This window comes from Pelecanus crispus, chromosome 1, assembly GCF_030463565.1.
Source record: "Pelecanus crispus isolate bPelCri1 chromosome 1, bPelCri1.pri, whole genome shotgun sequence".
Classification (NCBI taxonomy): domain Eukaryota; kingdom Metazoa; phylum Chordata; class Aves; order Pelecaniformes; family Pelecanidae; genus Pelecanus; species Pelecanus crispus.
Window position 1 is genome coordinate 25,624,862 of NC_134643.1, and position 15,881 is coordinate 25,640,742.

A 15,881-nucleotide genomic window follows, 5' to 3' on the forward strand; every position below is an offset into this window, starting at 1 on the left:
CCCCGCACGGCGCATGGTCGCGGCGGCAGCGCGCTCGCCGGCCTCCCCTCTGGCTGCCGCGCGCTGTGGTCTCGCCCGCCCCCGCTGCCATGTTGGATCGTGCGGCCGCCGGGGCCGGGCCGGAGTTGGAAGTTTAGCGCCTCTCGGAGGGGCGGGCGCGATCGGCCGCCGGCGCGGAGCGGCACCGGCGCGGCTGTCCCCCTCCCCGGCGCCCCGTCCGCGGGCCGCCGGCAGCTGGCCGAGGCCCCGCCGCCCCTCTGCACCTCCCTCCTTCCCCGGCCCCGAGAGGGAGGCTCCGCGATGCGGCTGCTGTGAGGCCGCGGCGGCAGCGGAGGAGGAGGAGGGGGCCGCGGGCGCCAACAGTCGCAGGGCGGCGAGGGCAGCGCCGGGCCGGCCCCGGCCATGAGCGGCAACCCGCAGCAGCAGCCCCCGCAGCCGCGGCGGGTCACCAATGTGGGCTCCCTGCTGCTCACCCCGCAGGAGAACGAGAGCCTCTTCGGCTTCCTCGGCAAGAAATGCGTGGTGAGTCCCGGCCCGCGGCGGCGGGGAGGGGAGGGGGCGGCCCGCGGCGCTCCCGGGCCGGGGACCCCGAGCCCGTCGCCGCCCCGGGCGCGGAGGCCGGGGGCCGGGGCAGGCAGGGGGCGTGTGAGGACAGGCCGGCCGGGGCGCCGGGAAGTTGAGGGCTGCGGAAGTTTCCGCCGGCCCGGCCCGCTCCGCTGCCCCGGCCCGACGCCCGGGGCGGGGTGGGGGGGCCGCCTCCGCAGGCCCCGCTCCCTGCCCGCCTCGCCCGCAGCGCCCTGGGCGGGGGGAGCGGAGCGGGGGTGCGGGGGGCGATGAATGGCGGCGGCCGCGGCCCGCAGCGCGGGTGCCGGGGCCCCTCGCCCGGCCCGGCCCGGCCCGGCCGGGCTGCCTGCCCCTCGCGGCGGGCCCGGCCTCGCCCCCTCCGCCGTGCCGGCTCCGGCTGGAGCCGTGCGCACCGGGGCGGCTCCGCGGCCGCCTCGAGTGCCGGCGTGGGCGCCGCGCTCCCCCGTCCGTCGGCGCTGAGCTCCCGGGGGGCGGCCGGCGGGGCTCCCCCCTGCCCTGCCGCTGACCCGTGCTCTGGGGGCGAACTGGCCGGCCGGGGAGCAGCCGTGGGGCTCGGTGGAAAAAGTTCGGTTGCTGGACGGGGCTGGGACGAGCCCCCGGTGCACCTGCGGTACAACAAAGCAAGGCTGCCGAAGTTGTAGGAAGGCTCGTATCAGTGCTAGGCTTGCCTTGGGTTTAGTCTGTACTTTTCCTAGCCTAAACAACAGGTTCATGTACTCAAATGCGACTCAAATACCAAATTTTTTCCTGTTTTTATATATATATATGGCAACGTAATGGTTAAAAGAAAAAGCCCTGTGGTAAATGTGTTACCAAGTAGATCAGCAAGTGCTTCATTTTCAGAATACCTTCTTGCATGTTAATATAAAACTGTACTTACCTGTACTAAAGAACTACTTGAAGGCTTCAAAAGTTAACCGCTTTCTTTAGAACAGAAGTGGCTTTTAGAAAAATTGTGGGTTTGCAAAAATTTTTAAAAATGCTTCTTTTTTTTAAAAAGAATGACCATTTGGAAGCCATTGAAAACTATGTTACCTGGCTGTCTTCTGATGCTTTGTGTCCAGCACCTACCATACTAATGTCAGGCACTGTGCATCGTGCTGTAACTCTCTGAAGAGTATTTAATGAACTTAAAATTGTGATTTAAAGCAGGATATCCGTGCAGTCATAATGGTTCCACATACCTCTTTGGACTTTGAAATGGTATTGTTGATCAAACTGACTGTTGCAAGGAAAGAGTAAGATGTAGTAACCGAACAGGAAGTAGGTGATATTTACTTTGGGGTGGGTTAAATAAGATGCTCTCACAGTAACTAAGTTAAATGGATCAGAAGGTGTGACCGTAAAGCATGTTTTTTGAAAAGTAATAAATTTGTAAAAAACACCCTCAGTTAATTGAACTACTTCCATGCACACATTTCATATGTTTAGCTCCTTTGCAAGAAAAACAAAACAAAAAAAAAACCCCAAACCCCAAAACTTTGATATAAATGTTAAAAATAGTGCATGAATTTGTGTAAGTTGATTTTCAGTTTGTTTTTCTACAACTTAGATTTTCTTGTCAAGTGAACACGCTTTGAGTTTGTTACGCTTAGCTGTAACACTCACCTACTCAAGTTCTCAACTTTTCTGCATAAATAGCATGTTGAAAGCAGACTTTGGAGGTATTTATCTTCACAGTATCTGGGTGTCATGTGATTTGTGACAGGTTGATAGCTTCATAGACATGACTTGCTTTGTATTTTTCTTGAAACTACACATTCTTGTGGTTTACACTGAATCTTGGATGACTTTCCAATTGAGATTTTTCTAATTGTGGTCCATTCTCTTCCCCTTTTCCCCCAGCCCTATATGCTCTCTAGGTTAAGCATAGGCTTATCTTACTGTAATTGAGGGTCTCTGCTCAATCTTGAGGACTGTGGCATGAGCAAAAAATGGTGATAATTCAGAAACTAATTCATGAACGGATTGAACACCTCTGTCCCTTGGTGGACAATGTCTATCAGAGAAGTGGAATGGGTACCTGGAGATGGTAACAGCTTCGGCTGTCTAACTTGAATCCACAATGTCTGGCTGTCAGAGCTTGATAGTACTCTTGACCTTCTAGCCTGACTCAGTGTTGGCATGCTATGCTGATAAATGCCTTTTTGCTGTAATGTACATGATATTTGATCTCTTAATATCCCTGTTTGAATAATTCATTAGTGAAACTTCAGACTGTAAATGCTACTTTTTAAGAAAGGAAAATCTTCTGAGTTTTGTAGGATGCTACAAGCTTGCTTTCCCATTAGCTGAATTGTCTGTGCTACCTGGCTGCTACAGGTGGTGTTTCTGTCAGTGTGGGGCATGGATATGCTACTGCATGTGATGTGCATCTGCCATTATCGATGTAATTTTAGGTTATGTTCGTCTTGACCTTGTGTTTACATCACTAGTGAAATGAATGCCAGAGGAACAGTTGAGACATTAAGCTATGATCCTAGATACTCTTTTTGTAGTAATAATTCATAGTGCTCTTATGGAGGGCATAGTGCTGGTATCAGTCCTGAGGGGCTTGGTTAAGAAAGCATGTGGTACTCTGGACCTGATTTATTTCAACTGTCTTTCCTTTGACTCTGTTTTTGATTGATAACAAGACAGCTACTTTGAAATAACACTGGGGATTCAAGTACTCAATTTTTGCTCTATGGAAAAGCAAGGAATTTATCAAGTAGCTTAATTTTGATTGAGTACTTGCAACCTATGAACTCTGATACTGACATAATTTCAGTGGCATCTTAAGTAATGATGACTGGTAAACACAAAAATTACCTGGGAGTGGGGGAAGTAGTGAAGAGCCATCGCTCTGTGTGTGTTGCTGAGGCTGATAGCATTTTCTGGACTACTGCTGATACTTTGGGAATCTCATTGACCAGTAGGCAAACATACATACAGAAGGTTACTGATTTTTTTTCACTGTCTTTTTTTCCCTCTGCTTGCTGAGCTGTAGAAAGCTTATCTGAATCTATAAGCAATTAAAATACCTTTGCCCATGACAGATCAGGTTTTCAAAACCAAGCCCCTGGCTAATAAATAGTCAAAGCTGCAGCTATAGTTAATTTGGTTGAAATATGAATCAAAATGCAGAACTACTTGCAGTAGGTATCCAGCATAAGGTAGTCCTTTAGGACTTTCATTGTTGCTTAGGCATCTAACTAATTTTCATTCAGGTACATGATGTACCTAGGTCAGGTGTAAAATTTACTATCTGTAGAAATTTTTGAACAGCTATTTTTTATCGTAATGTAGAAATAAAAGTCTGTGGAAACTTATGCTAAGGTGAGCTATGAGATTACTTTGGTGCATATTAATGAAATATTTTTGTGGTTATGCCAAACGTGGAAATTTTTGCTTAAGTCTGCGTGGTTATAAATCACTCACTTCAATTTTGTCCTAGGGAATAAGAATGAGTTGTGTAAGAAAAAGCAAATGCTAGGTGTCCCATTGATAATTTTTAATAAAGATACTTTTATAATTTGCATGATTAATATTGGTCAGTAATGTCACCAATGGAAAAACTACTTTATTCTATAGAAATAATTGAGTGTGAGAGGCCTTAAGAAAGAAAACACGAGACGTGTACTTGATAACATTAGAAGTAGGTAGTGGAGTATGGATATTTTATAATGCTTAGAAGTGGGATTCAACACTTGGATAAGGTGTAATGAGTAAGGCTAGGAATAGGTTGTTATTTTAAGATCTTGCCATGGTTGATATGGTAAACTGGAACTGGTAAAGAATGCAAAAAGAGAAGTGACACAGCAGTAAACTAAGAAAACTGTTTTGGTGGCCTTTAAAGCGCGTGCGACCAGAATAAGATTGTATGTCAGAGCCAAAGAACAAATTACAGTAGTAGGTGAGACAAAATAAAACCCCAAATGGCAGTTGTAGTTCTTAATCGATAAAAATTAAAGGTTTTATCAAGAAAGAACTTGTGAGATTACTTATGTGTATGAAAACAGCATGAACTAAGACTTGAAAGTGGACTACAGGTCTGAGTAATGGGCAGCTTCATGTGGCTGAGAAGCGTTGGGCTCTTCAGTTTGAGTTTATTCTGCAGGCTGTACATCCAAAAAAGGTTGAGATTGTATTTTGAAAAGGAGTTATCTCTTGAACAGATAGGAAGAACTGAGTCATCACTTCAGTGGTAGTTGTCTCATCTTTGCGTGTGTTTTTAAATGAGATGCAGAGGGAGAAGACAAAGCGTAAAGGATAGAGTCTTGTAGAACAGACGAATATTGAGTTATGCCTGGATTTCTTTTGAGGTCTGTCCTGTTCTATCAAAAGACATGTAACATCTTCAGATGCCTCGCTAGTACCGCTGGAGTTGCTTCCCTAAACAATTTATCAGAAATAATCTTCCCTTCTAGAGCAAATTACATTGGTGTTTGACAGTTCCTCTTAACCAAACCTGTGCCTGCAAAACTGAATTTCGCAGGAACGGGTCAGGGCAGACTTCAGAGCAAGTGGTTTAGCTATTGTCCTGAAACTGCCTCTGTGTATCTACAGTAGGGTTCCTTATCATAAAGTGTTTCTCATGCTTGTTTTCATCACAGGTTGCTATTAAGCAAAGGTAGTGAACTATGCTGTAAACAGATTATTTACCCATGGATGAGAAATATTTTGAGACCACATGTGAACACTCTGCAAGGCATTGCGTCTCGTAGCTGGATGTATTTGAGACAAAGCATCAATTCACAAAGTGTGGGATTTGGCTCAGGAGTAAGAGACAGAAGTTTAGGTGTTAAAATCCCATCTTGTCAGTAGACATCACTAACTGTTACCTAAATATGCCTTAAGATAGAAACTTAGAATTACCAGCTGAATGTCTGTCTTTGCTTCAGTAAATGTAGTGGCTACATCTCCTGACCATGCTTGTAGCTCATGTGCTAGACACATAAATTTGTGTCTTGACATGCAAAGTGAGTCCTACTACAAATTCCAGTCACTGTATGTCGTATGAAATGTTATATGTTGCTGAACAGAAGGGGATGTAGATATAGGCCTGGAACAAGTACTTCTATGTATTAAGGCTTCAGCGCTCTTGCATTCTCTTCTGAGCTACTTTGTAGATCTTTTCTCTGGTTTGGAGGTAGTCAAGTGCCGAAAGTCTCTTAGCATCTCTGTGGTTCATCAGCTGGTCAAGTATATCACTCATGCTCTTGATAATGTGCTCTGGAATCCTATAGCGTACAGATGCAACAGGATGAAAACAATTTGTAGTCACAAGCTGTTGTGTTGTAACTTACTAGCTCTTCACAGCTAAGAATCAGGTGGAGGGATTTAGAAGAGCACAGAGTTTTACTGTAAGATTCAGATGAACAGTCATGTTTTGACTACAAGATTTCCACCAAGATGTCCAGATACCACTGGTTCAGGAGAACACCTGAGGAAGAGGTAGGTAAAGACTGAGTTTACTATTTCATGCAAATATGTAAATGGAAAGACTACTTTGTTTTTCCTTTAATGGAGGACTGATGTGACTTCTCTGCCATTATCTGGTCATAAATACCGATTTGAATGTTACCACTAGAATGTTTCCTCTGTGAATATTTCTTCTGGGGTTCTCAAGGGTTTAGTATAAGCCCAATTTGTAGCAAGTAGAGTGTATAAGATCCATCTTATACCATGCAATTTCAGGGTAAAAAGGTGATAATGGAGAATGTTGTAACTTTAGATCTCTTATCTCTTCTTTCGGAGGAGTTCTGGTACTTCTGCCTGAGAACTCCCCTGTCTTTTCTGCAGAGCTTCTTACAACCCTTCTTGCTCTACTGTTAGTGTCTCTAGGAGTGCTGGAATTAAGAACTTGGTTACTACTATCATTGCTAAGTACTGGCTGCGGGTGCCAGCAATAGCAGCAATTGCCCCTGGCAGCTCCTCGCTCAGTGCTGGAATGGGTGGAGTGAAGCGTTGAAGTGGTTTGTATGGGATGGGTGACCGTCATCTAGGAACTTTACGGTAGTTCATTAACCAAGGTGACAAAAGGCTTGATTCTTTCATTGAGCTTTTATAGGCAGAGCTGTCTGCAGTGGAGATGGGGTTTGGTGAGCTTTTCAGTGCTCAGTTTCTCAGAGAAAGTTTGCTGTTCACTTAAACTCATGTGGTAAGATTTATGGTGTCCTCTCTTCCAGTGAGCATGTTTCATAGGCTCGTCCCTTGAGGAATCTTTGTAGTACAGAAATAAAACTTAGTATAGTACGGGAGACTTACAGTTTCATGACCTAATACCTAGATAATAAAATATAGGAAGTAACAAAAATGTGTCGTGGGTACTAGACAGAGTTGCTTATTGGTAGGTTAGGGTACAATTTCCTCAAGAAAGGTTGACATTATGTGTTACTTGGGCACAGAGGGATTTTTTTATTGGCCAGTTTGTTTTACTTGTAACAGTAAATCATACAAAGTGGATTTAGTGGAACTAGAAGTGTACCTTCATGGGTGGTTTTAAACAGCTCACTCTACCAGGACATGACTCAGATGCTGTACACAGGTTTGTTTCTCAAGGTATTTGCTTGGGTACACAGCCACACTAACTTCTGTGGCTTTCAGACATGTTGTTTATGCTTGGATAACCAATAAAATGGGCACAGTAGGTGTGCAGTTACCTTCAGGGACAGTTGCAGTTAAATTTGAAGATCCTGAAGTGTGCTGTGATCTTCACATGACAGGAACAGTGTACTAGAAGGGCCAAATGGAAAGAGATGTAATGCAAACAATTATAGGGACACTTTCTTAGAAAGCTGTGCACTTGCTTAATTCTTCAAATTCAGTAGTGTATTTTCAGCTACCTGTGAGTTAAAGGTAGACAATTTTCCGGACACCTCTTCGTGTTTATGCAGTGAATGACACTTTAGGCATCTCAAATTAGAATGACTGTGTTAAGAATATATGATTCTGGAAGAAGTTCATTGAATGAATTACTCGGTTCCTATAGACTTAATGTTCTGTGGAGAACATCATTGCTGGTAAGGAAACTTGCTGCAAAGCTCCACGACGTACTGGCAGATTTGCAGATTGCAGCTCACCTTAGGCACTTGCTTTCATACATGCATCCCCACCTTGGTGAGACTGTTTTCCCTGTACTGTTTATTTGGCTATCCTTAAAATTCTAACTGTAAGGCAGCTTTTTTTTTTTTTCTTTTAAGTTTTCTGAGAAACAGTGTTAATGCGTTTTCCAGTTCTCCAGCATGTCTAGCTTAAAGCTGAAAGATCACGTTAAGGCTTGCTAATCAAGATCGTAAGTGTTTCCATTTCTGTAAGATGGCTTCACCCACCATTTTCCTCTTCAGAACTTTATGTGTAGTTCAGAATTCCCCTGCATTAATCTCATTTTCCTTCAAAGTGAATGTGTTATTTTGCATTTATCTCCCCTTGTTAATTAGCTACTATGCTGCATCAGAGTGGTATAGTTACTCGGGAACATATCTGTGCTCACCAAGCGTATTTTGTATGCAGGAGTACTGTGCCTGCAATTTGAGAAACACCAACCTAACAAAAGAAAATGTGGCTTTCTCCTCTTTGAAAAGCTAAGAAAACTGTATTTCATTATTTGAACTCTTAATTATGGAAAGATAACTCTTGCCTCTAAGGTTGCAAACACTTCTAAACAATGCATTTACTTCAGGCTTTATCAGTGGTGGCTTTCCTGAAAGTTAGCCAGCACGTGGTGAGATTATTTACAAGAAAGGTTCAGTTAAAATATGGATTCCTAAGTAACATTCTCTGAGTATTAACTAACAAGGCCTAGTACTTGTCTTGCTGTCTAGGCTGAAGAACAACAAGAATAATTGAATGTGGGAATTTGGCACTAAATTGTAAATGCTTTCTGCCCCCTCAAGGTGACAGCCAAGAGATTTATTTATCTCTGATTTGTGGATAAGAAAATAAATGAGTATTAATTTGTTGTATTAATATCTTTCTATGTTAGGGATAAAGAAAAGTAAGAGGTGTTTTACAGCCTTCTTAGTATATGTTATAACAGAAGCAGTAATTTATTGACTTAAAAGGAATCTTAGTTTCTATGCAGAAAATAAAGCTGTAAGGTTTTTATACAGCAGATTACTGTGAAGTTGGTAATGATATTTTAGGAATCGATTTAATCACTGTTTCTTTTGTAAGTCCCATCCACCTGATTTGCTTTAAAGTCCTGCACAGTGACCTCTGTCCTCTGAATCTTGTGTCTTGGCTTTCATCAGGGTCTCCTTGGACTCTCTTATCACACACACTGTTTTTTTTAACAAGTTTTCTGTCCCAGCAAAAAGGTTTCCTCCCTTTATTTCCTCTTTCCTGCTTGTACCTCAAGTGTTTCCAGGATCTTCCTTTCTTCCTTCAACCTCTGCATCCATAATCTGCACAAAGATCTCCAGGTAGAAGTGTCTCTCCTCCTCTCCATTCTTCCCTACGCTCACTTACCCCCCTACTTCTCAGTTGCACAAGTGCTTTGCTCTTGCTGATGAACTTTGTGTCTCATCAGACTCACAGTCCTACCCATACCCAGTGCTGGGATAGACTCTTCTAACTCAACAGATCATTGCACAAGGAAAGAGATGAGGAGAGGAGACAGTCTCTATGCCAGCCAGCTGTTTGCTGCTGCATACATAGAGTGCACTTCAGCCTGAGATATGGCCATTAGACATTTCTCTCCTATTTCATCTTCGTCACTGTTAATGTTGCTCTAGAAAAGATAGCTTCTGGTAGATAAGAGAGGGGAAAGCAAAAACCAGAGTATGATATTCCTTAGGCTTCTTGCACTGCTCTGCTTTCCACTGCTGCTTCTCCAGGGAGGACCAGACTCTCCAGTTCGTAAGCTGCTATATTAAGAAACTGTATACTGGAAGATACAGCTTCAGCAACTCTGCAGGCTCAGATCTGAAACCACAGAATTGCTTAGTCCTGCTTTGAGTGAACTGTTAAGTTATTTCCTGTTCCTTTAACCATGTGACAGCTCTCTCTGAGCATAGCTAAGATGTGGTCATTCTTTGTAAGTAGGCATTTTTTTCCTTTACTCCCCCTCAGTCAGCCAAAGCAAATAGAAACATCACTTGGCTTATGACACTAAATATACACAAAGGCATCCAAACAGGCTCTTCTCTGTAAAACTGTGCTTGATTTTTGTGGTTAACTGAAAAGAGGAAGAAAACTATGAACATCCTGTAGTGGTATGTGTTCTGTGCAGTACCACAGGCAAAAGCTTCCTCTTGCATTTGCAAAGAAGGAGGCAGTAGTTTCTAATAAATAAAATGCTGGTTTTTCTTTATTTGCCTTCAGTCTGTAGTTAAGAGTATCTCAGGTATGAAATTCATTTTATAACTGGGCACACAGAATTATTAGTGTTTATATTTTTAGTAACCTGGCAATTAACAGTTTCAGAAAAATACAGGTTTGGGGCTTAATTTTGTGCAATTTTATATCAGCCAGTACTTTTTAGCCATACAACAGCTGTTGTCATTTTGACCTTTCTTAAACAATGTTGGCCTCTAAGTGTTAGACTGCACTGTTAGCACTGTTCTCAGTTTGTGTAGCTGGAACTTTAAAGCTATACAAGGTTTTAAAGTGTCTTTGCAACAGAAAATGCTGGTTGCACTTGATCTCTAGAACTCAGCAGTGATTCAACAAACCACTTATCTATTTAAAAAATAATTTATTTTAGTTTTGTCTTTGAGAGGTTTGTCCACATTGTATTCAGGTGCCAATATTTATATACTTGAGAGACTGTTACTGTGTATCTCTGCACAGAGCATGCCCTTCCTTGCCTTAGTTTAAGCATGTACAAGATGCAGCACGCCTAGTTGCATTACAGTTTTGCTTGGTAGGATGAATGGAGATGGATTTGCAGCTAAATGTTTCTCTAGGAGATGAAGAGCTTATTTATTCCATGTCATGGTTTTCACTTCATCTTTTTGTGTCATTGAGGATGTCTCTCAGTGCTTCAGTTCTTCATTGAGACTTTTCCTTAACAGTCTCTTTGAACATCTCTGGCCTTTGCTGCCTGTAAACAACAAATCCTGTCTGTTCCTCTGCCCTCTGTCCATATTGTTTAGGCAAGGGTTGCTTATTGAACAAGTGTTCCTGCTGCTGTAAGCTTACACTGTGTAACCAAGGGGTCCATCCCTGACACTGGCCATACCTGCCTGGACAATACCTTTCTGTCCCCGATAACCAGAACTGACAAGCTCAAAATGTGAGATACCCACCCAGGTTACATTGAAGCTTAGTGGTGGAAGGATGCATCTTGTCCTTTCTCTCACCTATGGTCTGTCAGCCAGCTGTGCTAACAAACTTAAGTAGGGTAGTAGCATGAACTCAGGCACTGTTCTGTGACTGTCCATAGTGTTTTATTTGTTGGCACACTTCCTGGCACAGGTTTGGGTAGTGCTAGCTAGTACTCGCCCAAATTAATGAGCATGGTTTTGGGAATAGAATGGTGTAAACACAGTTCCTAATAGACTGTATGGGTAGGGCCATCCTTACCCAATTTGTGTTGTGTTGGAAGGAGAGAGTTCCTCTGTGCAGACGTGCATTCTGCTGTACCACTTGCCATTGGATCCAGAAGGTCCCCCTGGTCCTAATTAGTAATATTTGTGCAACCAGTGAAAGCTCCCAGGAGACAAAAGCAACTGTAGTGCTGGGGATGGGGAGACAGAAGTGAGCTACCTGTTCTAGCGTTGTCAGTAGCATGTACATCACAGAATAAGGGTCAGCTCTGCTGCTGTTCTCATAACTGTCCTTTTTGACATCAAGCCAGAGTCAAACCTGGGTTTCCTGCTGGCACTAAAATTCAATCTTGTCTCTCTGCTCCTAGAAATTGCTTTTGGAAACCTGAGAAAATCCAGGTGACTAAGTTTCCAGCAGATGAAGGTGTGCCTATGCATGTAACAACCTACTGCAGTGGACAAATTATCATGTGCATCTGACATATTGTGTACACAAGCTCATAAGGTTCCTGATCCTCTTCTCCGATTTCAGAGGAAAAAAAAAAAATATTTTGCCTTCTGGTAAGGAGATCTGGCTAACTTGTAGCCGTGCTTCTACAAACTGCATTAGATACAGCAGGGGTGACCTTAAGGGCTGCTGCATTTCACTTACTGTACTTCTTGATTACAGAGCACTGGCCTGCCAAGAAAATGAATTCCTGTCTAGAGCTTTCTTTTCTCATGAGTAGTTTGTAATTCAAGAAAAGTTCTGTGCATCTTTAGAGACTCCAGGGATGTGCTGAGGTCTCTTGGAATCTTCCCTGCAGCTGCATTTTGGAGCATTGTAGCAGTTTTCCGTCAGTTCAGACGCAACAATTTGTTTCCCACTTGAGCTCCAGAGACAGTTCTAGGGTGTGAAGTAGCATAATTAATGATAGTTTAATCATCACATACTCTGTTCTGGTGTCTCACCTTAATCATTGGTTCTATCTGGGATGTGAAGGTGCGAACTCAGGAACCTTCTCAGTTCTGTATTCTACATCTACTAGATCTGTTAGTGTTTAGATGCCTCCGTTCTGTAGACACTTACCTGAAGTTTTTATTTTACCCCCCCCGCTCCCCCTCGTGTCCTGTGATCTCCTTTTCCCCCTCAAGCCATATTTTTTTCCAATGCTTTCCAGTGCTTTTATAAGTCAGCACTGGCAGGAACTGGACCCCTGGTGATGCTTGGTTCTGTACAAGCAGTTCTCCCACAGCAGGTAGTCTTTGGTTCAGAGCAGAAGGGAGATGACAATCCATCATGGATTTAGAAGCTGAGTGCTTTTAGTCTTAATTTCAGGATGGTGACTTGCATGTCAATTCTGGCTGCAATAATTGCTCTAGCAATGAAATGACGCAGTACCAATATCCGTATCACTGGAAATAACTTCTTCTCCAAGGTCACCACATACAGACAGTATCACTATGATGCAAGTCTGAATTAGCAAAGGGCATTACGTAGTTGGCTTATTTTAAATAAACAAACCAGCCGTAAATAGGGATGTCTGCATGCACCATCAAGGCTGGTTTTTCACTTCAGATGCTTTGGGCACTTCGTTGAAGGTGCAGCATGGTGCCCTGGTTTGTCAGAGTAAACTGGTCCTCAAGTGAGGTGACTGACATGTCACTTCTTTGACTCTGGGATTCTTCAGAGGACTGTAGTGTTTGTCACAGAACTGAAGCTTTTACATGGGGACTGGCAGATTTAGAGCTCTTAGTTCCACGTCAGCTAATACAAAACTCTCAAGTTCTGTATCATATTGCACATCACATGGTGGACGGCAGAAGCTGCCTTCTGAGGGATGCGCTTTTGAATAACGTATGTTCTATGGACACTTTCTTTGGTGAAGTTGGCTAGCCTTTCAGTTTATTCTGTAAAGCTGCTTCATCTTCTGTAAAGAGTCCATGTGCCCAGGAGTGGATTCTGGACTATCAAGAAATCAATATTCCCCCTCTGTACCTTGGGCTTGCTCAAGGACTAGCTGTGTTACTGGCACATACCCATCACCATCTTCTTGTAGGAAGATCATCAGTGTTTGTACTACAGTGCTGAAGTTTTCTGGCAAACGATTTAATTCCTAGATCTTTTGAGGACCTGGTTATACAGACTTTAATCTGATGTTCATAAAATTCACTATGTTGAATCTCTAGCAGCCTATTAATGCATTGCTATTACGTAGGTCCCACTCCTGTGGTTATTTCTTCCAGGAGACTGGAAAAGATACCCTATTTCTATACTCATAAAGTCTTTTGAGTAGGGTGTCATTTTTCTTGAACTCTCTTAATTGAGTAATCAGCTCATTTTCTCTAAACTGTATACTGGGACTGATACTATCTTTCATATAGTCAACATCAAGAGCTTTCTGCTTCTATGCTGACAGACTGAGGCTGTTCAGGTGCTCAGAGCAATTGCTGTAGTTAGTTGATCACAAAGGAAAGGGAAATTCATACAAAAATCAGAAACGCAGTGTCTGCTTTGACAAGGAGTGCCGTACCTTCTTTCAGTCATTGGGGTTTAAGTTGCATCAGTGCCCTTTTGGAGGAATATTGCATTTCCAAAGGTGTTACACATCTGAAAAAGTTAATCAGTCTGTCATTAATAACCTTTCTTTTCTGTTTAATGGTTACAACCAGTATTAAGGAACATTTTTATTCCATTAGTGTGGTATAACAATATACCTGCTGTCTTTATACTGTCATAAAAGCACTGTAACTTATCACTGCATAAGTGGAGGTATCCAGAAAAGTGACAAACACTTGGCCTGACGGTAAGGCTGTTGCCAGTTCTCCCAAGCAGCAAGAACTAGTTACATTGAGCATGTTAGCCTCGCTGCCAGCTCCAGAACAGACTCAAGAGACTTGCAGAAAAGTAGTTCAGAAACTGAAGCATGTAATGCTTCAAATATGATGCTTGATTAGGGTAATGATACTGGCCGATTGGACTGCCAGCACAATACAGATTGATTGTTTTCAGTATTTCATTTTCACTGGGATCAAAAGTAAAGTTATCTTAAGATAAGATAAGCTTTTTTTTTTTCATTGTAGTTACTATTTTGGCTCAACCTGCTGTATTTCATTAATTCAGATAATACTCACCAAAAAGAGTAAAGGTCAGTTTCAGACCTAATGTTTCTTCTAAATGTTCTTTGAAACAAACATTTTCTGTCCTAAGAGGTTTTTAAGATATTTTAAACCACTATGTCCATGTTAAAATTGTATTGGTGTGACTCTGCGGATTCTAAATTCTTGTGTTGATCTAATAAATACTGATTTTTCTTTATTGTAAGCTTTGTTTCTCACACAAGATCTAGTGCTACTTGAGTGAAATAATTTTTGTATTATCTGTAAATTCAGGCTGATACATACTTTTAACTTTTCATGTAGCATATTTGTTATTGCTGCTGAACAATGTTCACAAGTTATGAACAAGAACACAGCAGTACTGGAGAGGTAATTATCTTCATTTTTTTGTGGGGGTGCTTTTGTTCTGACTCATCCAAACGTATGAATATTTAAGAATAAATGATTGAGAACAATGTCACTGCCTCTGTTCCTCAATTTTGCCTGTGGTTGTACTACCAGCTCTGCACTGAAGGAAAAAATACGTATTGTGTGATTTAAACTGGAAACTGGTGACTGGATATGGACACCAAAGTGAGTGCAGAGGAAAAATCCATCCTGCTGCCCTCTTTCTACAATGTTTTTGTTGTATAAAGAAACACTTTATCATTAACTGTAAATTACTAGATTCTTTATAGTTTTTGCTGTTCTGGTTGTGCCCAGCAGAGCAGGCAACCTCATGATAAGTAACATTCTGGCACCTTACGGAGTTACAGAGGAAGAATTTTGCCTTCAGGGAAGGAGCTTTCCCATTCAGCAGCCCTCTGTGCACTTATTTTCAGGTAGTGGGTAGTAAGTTCAGAAAGGAAATTGTTAGTGTCTGAGTTTCAAAATTGTTTGTTATCTGAACTTTTTTTTGAAGTCCTGGCTTGGCAGAGGTCAGTTGTATCCATTTCTTTTTTCAGCTTGAAAATTGAGTATTGCAAACTCAGCAATTCCTTTCCTTAAGGTGTTTTTTTTTTTTCCCCATCACTAAACTACACTCAAATATGACCTTCGTACTATTAATTTAGATAGTCCAAGGGGAGAGTGTAACAGAAACACAAATTGTACAGGGGAGCTATTCTTACATAGTAGAAATTGAGGGTTTGTAATACCTGTCCTGAGAATTTAAACACAAATCTTGAGCTGCAGAGCCCATGCTACACGGTATCACTGAGGGCAAGCTCTTAATGCTGTTTCTAAGAGGCATAAGTAGTAATGCCAAAAGCTAAATTTAAAATGTCTCTAGCATTTTTTATTATGTATCCTTTGTAAAAGAACCTAGATGTATGGGTGATAATTGCCCTTATTGAAGGGCTGTCAGAACCAGGATAGAGTGCCTAGGTTTCAAAAACTACTTTGTCAGGTGATTATCTAGTTCCTCTGGTATTGCTAACATCAGGTGGGTTGTGGTTTTTTTGGGTTTTTTTTTGGGGGGGGGGGTGGTGCATGGTGTCATGATTTTCTCAATCCTTATGTACTAAGACTTCAGGGGTCAGGGCTATGGAAGAGACCACTGAGAAATGCCAGGTAGGTGGGAAATTTTTCTTTTTTTTGGTAAAAACAATTTTGCTTTTGCCATTAGTTTTGAGTCGTGTGCCTTGTGCTCTTTATTCTTCCATCTTAAGAATCAAGTGTTAAATATACTGTGTAAAAAGTAAGTGTGATGATGACTTACAAAAGCAGTAGTAAGTTTGTTACAAA

The 15,881-nt window shown here is 42.4% G+C and overlaps 1 protein-coding gene across 1 annotated transcript in view; it reads left to right on the plus strand.

Annotated features, from left to right (window-relative positions):
- The first annotated feature begins 402 nt into the window (after positions 1–402).
- Positions 403–15,881, plus strand: part of WASL (WASP like actin nucleation promoting factor) — a 49,469-nt gene continuing 33,990 nt past the window's right edge. Inside the window, exon 1 of the mRNA XM_075725314.1 lies at positions 403–522. Coding sequence (XP_075581429.1) covers positions 403–522 — 120 coding nt within the window. The remainder of the gene's footprint in view (positions 523–15,881) is intronic.